Genomic DNA, 6,458 nt, shown 5'->3' with positions numbered 1-6,458 from the left:
AGACCAAAGATGCTCTGCTATTTATTAATTATTAGACTACAGAAAAAGACACCCCTGCCCCCAACATGGGTACTACCACCTTATCTCCACCTGACACATTGCAAAAATGTGGCCATGCTGTCTGATGGAGAGTCGAGACCTCCCTTTCTTGAATGTGGGAGGTGCAAAGGTGATAGATAGATTAGCTGAGGAGGTGCAGGATGACCTCTCCTCAGCTTTTCTTTTTCAAACAAAGACACAGACAGAGGACAGGGACACAGTCTGAGAGACAAAAGGGGGCAAGAAGTGCAAGAAAAAGCCTGAGTCAGACTGAACACACCAAAGAAAAAAAAAGATAAAGAAGGAACAATGAATGATGATGCCATTCCTACTGGACACCATGTGATGCTGCCAAACCCCAATCACCTGCCTACAAACCAATCCCAATAAACAGAAAAAGAAGAGTTACCACCAACAAATCATCATAATCTTTGTCCCATCATCACTCCCTAATGAAGTTTTTCCTAAAACCTTCTGTGCTGCCATTGCTGATTGAATGACTTGTGCTGCATTCATGCATCATCATCTCCTCCTTTTGCTCTAGTACTCATCTGTGGAGATTGGCTGGTGAGTGGGCTCAGGGCCCATGATCAGAAGCTCATAGACAATGCCTGCAAGGCCTCCTCCCAAGAGGGGTCCCACCCAGTACACCCAGTGGTTGGTCCAGTCCCACGCCACCAAGGCCGGCCCGAATGAGCGTGCCGGGTTCATGGAGCCTCCATCAAAGGCACCTGCAAACAGAATGTTGGCTGCCACAATGAACCCGATTGCGAGAGGAGCGATGATGCCCACATTCCCCTTGGACCTTGGGTCTGCTGCTGTTGCAAACACTGTGTACACCAGGCCAAATGTGATGACAATTTCCAGGACCAGTGCTCCATAGACAGGCTCCCCAGTAGAAAGGGCATGGGGTGAGGTGGTCTGCACAGAAAACAGGGTACATTGGTGTCCACTATTAAAAGTGTGCTTCATCAAGAACAAACTTGAAGCCCTCCACTACTTTTGTCCCTGTCAATTGTGTAAATGAGAAAAAATGGTGACATCACACATGGTGCCTAGCTGCTTCCATATAATTCACCATTTTCAGTGACTACTTCTGGCTACTTATTATGGGACACCACAGTGCTTAACATACTCTCTGGCTAAACATACTTAAGAGTTTAGAATGTTCCTAGCATACCCTACTCCTCTCTGGCTACTTCCAAAGTGCTGCCCAAATAAGAGGCTAACACTGCCACCCAGAGGAGACACTTTTACAAAGGCATTTCCATGAATTGTTATTGCACTCACTAAATCATCAATCTTGGTAAAAGGAGTGTAACTGCAAGTGAAGGCTGATTATAATAACTAATTCATTTGCTAGCTGTGAAAAGAAAAATGGCTGTGGGTAAAAAACCAATAAATCCAAACAGGCAGTCAACTTACACGTCCATTGGTGACAAGCAAGAGGAGCAAGCAGGCCACAGCAGCTCCCAGCAGCTGTGCAATCCAGTAGATGATCCCCTTGAGGAGGGTGATGTGGCCCCCTAGGAAAAGGCCAAAGGTGACAGCAGGGTTCACGTGTCCTCCTGAGATGTTGGCTGCAATGGCCACTGCCACAAACAAGGCTAAGCCATGGCAAATTGCAACACCCACTAGCCCAGAGGGAGTCAGATCTGCATTGCTTGTGAGGCTTGCTGCAGAATTCACACAAAAACACACAGGAATTATGAGTTTTTGCATGGAGCATGAACACAGCGATAATGGAGAGTCATGCAATTGTGTGAGGGGTTATAGGACAACTACCAAATAGTGCTATTAATTATGTGGGACCAAGTATCTGTGATTCTGAAGGCACAGCAGTCTCACTACAAAGGGAGCTACTGCACAAAGCTTCCACACACTCTTTAGTGATCACCACCCTTGTGAACAGAAATCCCAGGGACCCATAGCCTTACACAAGCTCATCTTGCAAGTATGAAGAAGTTCCACTCATGCTTCAGCCTAAGCCTAGAGCTACTATCACAATCTTGTCTAGGTGCAGGACATGCAGCTAAATTGATGGGCCTCATCCTACATTTGGTCAGAGCGTCAGGTATTTTATTATGATTGAAGTGCAAAAATAGACATGAGCAGAATTCAGGATGTGGAGAAATGTTTGCAGGGGAGGAATGATGATGGATCAGATGGTGATGATTTTGAGTATGTGATGTACCGTAAGCAATGACAGAGCCCTCTCCAGCAAAGACGAAGATGACAGCGGAGATGAATTCAGCGAGGGCGCACTTGAGGGTGGCTGGGTGGGTAGCCTCCTCATAGCCCCCAACTGCAACGTTGGAGAAAGGCATGCTGATAGTCTCTCTCTCTCTCTCTGTCTCTGTATCTGTCTGTCTGTCTCTCTCTCTCAAGCACCCAACAAGAAGGAGGAAGAAAGAAGAACAGGCACAGGGGGCAAATAGGCAAAGCAGGCCAACTTATAAGAGCACTCTAGCCACCCCCTCCCTCTCTCTCTCTCTCTCTCTCTCTCTCTCTCTCTCTCGCTGTGTCTGGACTCTGCCTCTCTCTGTCCAAGGGCCGATCATGCAAAACAAAAAAGCTCATTTCTTACAATATACATTCGAATTTTTTTATCCTGGGAAAATTTCAATTTCGCGAAATATTCACCTTTTTTCTCCCGCAAGAAAATGGAGTTAAAAAAAAACACAGCCCGTACCCTTCCCTGGCCTGCCAAGCTGGCATGCGGGTCCCACTGCGTATTTCTGGAGCAAATATAAGGTTGAAAACAATTTAAAATATACTCACAGAAGTGGTACCCACCTGGACCACTTTATATATTATTTCAAATCCAAAAAGAAGAAAATAAATACAGGCTCGTCTATTTTCCTGTTTCAGATTTTTTATTTTCAAAATAGAAGGATACACTCTGTCTATTTTACTTCCCCTTTTTTTCCGGGAAAAAATAAAGCTCTCTCTCTCTCTCTCTCGTGGACGGTTTGGGCGGTGGCCTTTCCTGGCATCTTTTATGGAGTTTTTGGGACATCTTCCCCATTCAAATCTGCGTTTTCTCCATTTAATTTGTATTTTGAGATTTTGTTACAACTTTTTGGCCCCGATCCCTCCCACCATATTCTCTTGATGCACCATCCACCCCCTAATAATGCACCGCCCAACCAATCAGAAACCACCCCCTTTAGTATTTTTTTTATCACTCTAGCTAACCCTTCCTTTATGTCCTTGCCTCCACCCCCCTTTTTTAATTTTCCCCAAGTCAATTTTTATTGCCCATGGACTGCACCCAGCACCTTCTCTACCAATTGTAACAAAGACCAAAAAAAATCATGACAAAACTTAAGCATCGCGGAACTTTCGAGTTATTAGCTTGACCTCACGAGCCGCCCTTCTAGAGTATGCCTAATCTACTTAACCCTAAAATCAACATGTTCCCTTGGGCTTAAAAACAAAACAGATGGAGAAATCAATGCAAAATCACCCCCACACACACACTTTTAGATGATGTTTTGCAGTTCACAGAGTATGATTAAGGCCTCGTAATCATTTCACAAGATGACTCCCTAATGATTTCAATCCATGCTCATACTTTCTGGAACTTTCCATACAAAGCTAGCTTTGGATCATGATCAAAGTTTATCTTATGTATACATTGGAAGCCAAAAGTAAACCCATCATTTTTATAATGAGACAGACGTTTAGTAGATGTCACAATCACTAAGAATATTGTTGATGTTTGCATCACATTCTTTATTGCTTGAACCATATTTTAGACACCAAGTACATGTATTTCTTATCTTCACATCTCATCAACTTTTTCTTTTCTTCATGGAGTCACACTTACAATATTAAGCACATGCTTTGTCAATGCCTCCTCATAATAGCTAAATTTATCTCACCATGCTAGACTATCTACCTTGTGATCCGAAGTAGATCCCTTTCCACAAAGCTCTTCCATTGTTGGAGCAAAGGGTTTTCCCCATGAGGTTAGGAATTTTTGAGATTAACAAGGCTTTACGTTCAAACTTTCCCTTCTTTATGAGGTACTTTCTACCTATCCACGTTAGCCATGCATCAAGTAGATAAGCACAAGTTCTTAGAAAATGTCATTTAGAACTCCATCGATCCAAAAGCTACATATCAACCTAACTGCTCCATTTGAATTGTGCTTAAAAATCCCTCACTTAGCTTATATTACGAATGGATTCTTCTAAAAAAAATTTGATATTGAGAAATTGTGGAATCATGAATCATTGTTCTTCAATTGATCAATGACTCGATGTTCCCATCATTATATGTTTCTGTCTCAACAAATGGTGGAATTCTTGACTTGCATTACTATCAAGGTTAATGATGACGTATGTTAGAATCTATAAATAAATTTAAGATGTAGATTTATGCATGCCATGTTCAATCATTATTAGAGGGAAATCAATCATGTGCTTTGTGCATAGGGAGTGGAGCTATATGAATAGGCAAACCTAAGAGTTGGGTTGGATCTAGTGAGTTCCCATGATAGCCCACCAATGGGTGATCCTATTTAGCAAAAAGTTGCTTTGTAAATCTTAAAAGTCTGGTGTGTAAAGAATCCATCTAGAGGTTTCCATGCGAACTTTTGAACTTTTCAAATATGTCAAAAAACAAAGTTGAGAATTAGACCAAAAACCACTTTGGAGTTGATAATCCAACTTTTACGTATTCTAAAAGTAAGCTTTGATAAATCTAATACACATGTTATTGTTGAAGTAAAGTGCACATTATTATGTTTGCATTTGTAAGATGGCTCTACCACACTCCTCAAAATGAACTACCCAAATCTCCCACATTAAGTTTCCATTTCCAAGTGCTATATAAATTGATATGCGAACGATTGGTATGAAAGATTATTCAATACTAAGAAATAATATTGCGTGTTTTTCTCAGAAATCTTAGATTGTGGTAGTTTCATGTTGACATTTTTGAGATAAGAGCATGCCTTAATGGTTGTACAAACCTACTATACCAACATAAAATCCAAAGAACACAAAGTGCATTTGATCACATATCATTTAGTTTCAAAGATTGGAGTTCTAAACATCATTATCATTGAAGAAAAAGAAACGTATCCACAATGACAACTCATGCATAAATGGCTCCAACAAAAATTTGTTGCAAGTGTGCTAAAACTTCAACCATGCAACCAATAAGAATTTTGCCAACGCCTCCAACATACTCATGTTGTAACATGGAAAAACTTGTCTCATCACTACACTAGAAGGTCTCTAGAAATCCAAATTCTCATTTTCCAAGGTTCATTTAAAGTCAGAAAGTGCAAAGTATGATAAGCCCTATATGAAGCTTTTGTCAAAGTCCCCCTCATGTAGCATCTTGTTGGAATATTCTTGAAGGGTAGGCTCTAAATGCGCTTCCTTGGACAAATTTTGAGCTTGTTTACTTAAATCATGAAAAATATTGTTTCAAAATGTTTTAGGATGTGCTTCATTCAATAACTTTGGAGCTTTTATGCTCAAGTAATGAAAGACATTATGCCAAAAAGTTTCATAAGACTGAAGCATATTTAGAGCCTACTCTTTAAGAGCTTTCTGATAAGGATACTACATGAGGGGGTTTTGATGAAAGCCTTAGAGGGCTCATGATGGTCCTCGTTTTCTTTAATGTGAAGAGAAGCCTAAAACTTGGATTTCTCAAAGTATTGAAATTATCCCAAACTATCTAATATTATGGTATTTGTAGTAGTTATTATAAGCCACTAGTCGATTAAGTGACAAACACATGGGTATCTTAATCATCAGTCTCAATACATCATGCATTTTGAAGCTAACATAACCAAGAAAGGTTTTCAAAGCTATATAGGCATATATTTATTAAATTTCCTAAACTTCCATATTACATTCCATTTAGTAATTTCGACACAACTAACAAAGGAATTCATAATTTGGACAAAAGTATTCATGCACTTGAAGTTCAAAAATTTTGAAGCTTGAAAAAGTGACAATGATGTGAAGGAAAGTAACGCAAACTAATGTACTCTTATTTACTTTTTGAAGAGTTTAATTCCATCCTTGTCCACCTCTCAATTAGAGCATAGCTCTTTAACTAAAGAATTAGGTACTCCATGCTAAGATTCTCTCCCAGTGCATTGTGTTGGTATTCTCAAAGCACTAGTATTCTTTGACGCTACATACCAAGATTCAAAGGCATGTTTCAAATGGCAAGAGGATTCATGGATGCTTGAGTAACAAAGAAACCAATTGTGAGAGACCTCAAAGCCTTTTTGTGAGCTGAGGATTTATTCGTACTCTCCTGGTGCTTCACACGCAACTTAGGCCAATACTTCACACTAATTTTAGTCCAGTGCTTTGAACATCTTTTACTGTCTCTTCAATTTTTCATATTCTCTCTCTCTCTCTCTCTCTCTCTCTCTCTCTCTC

At 40.3% G+C, this 6,458-nt stretch overlaps 1 protein-coding gene across 1 annotated transcript; it reads right to left on the bottom strand.

Moving 5' to 3' along the window:
• Positions 1–2,560, bottom strand: LOC148028531 (aquaporin TIP1-2-like). Its single transcript, XM_087688814.1, has 3 exons — positions 2,234–2,560; positions 1,465–1,715; positions 1–960 (listed from the first exon to the last, which is right to left on the bottom strand). The coding sequence occupies exons 1-3, from the start codon at positions 2,364–2,366 to the stop codon at positions 580–582; spliced, it is 765 nt and encodes a 254-aa protein (XP_087544940.1). The 5' UTR covers positions 2,367–2,560; the 3' UTR covers positions 1–579.
• Positions 2,561–6,458: the final 3,898 nt, after the last annotated feature.

This window comes from Lygodium microphyllum, chromosome 11 (assembly GCF_053477565.2).
Source record: "Lygodium microphyllum isolate KBCC chromosome 11, Lygodium_microphyllum_v1.1.10, whole genome shotgun sequence".
Taxonomy (NCBI): domain Eukaryota; kingdom Viridiplantae; phylum Streptophyta; class Polypodiopsida; order Schizaeales; family Lygodiaceae; genus Lygodium; species Lygodium microphyllum.
This window is presented reverse-complemented; position numbering and strand designations above follow the sequence as displayed.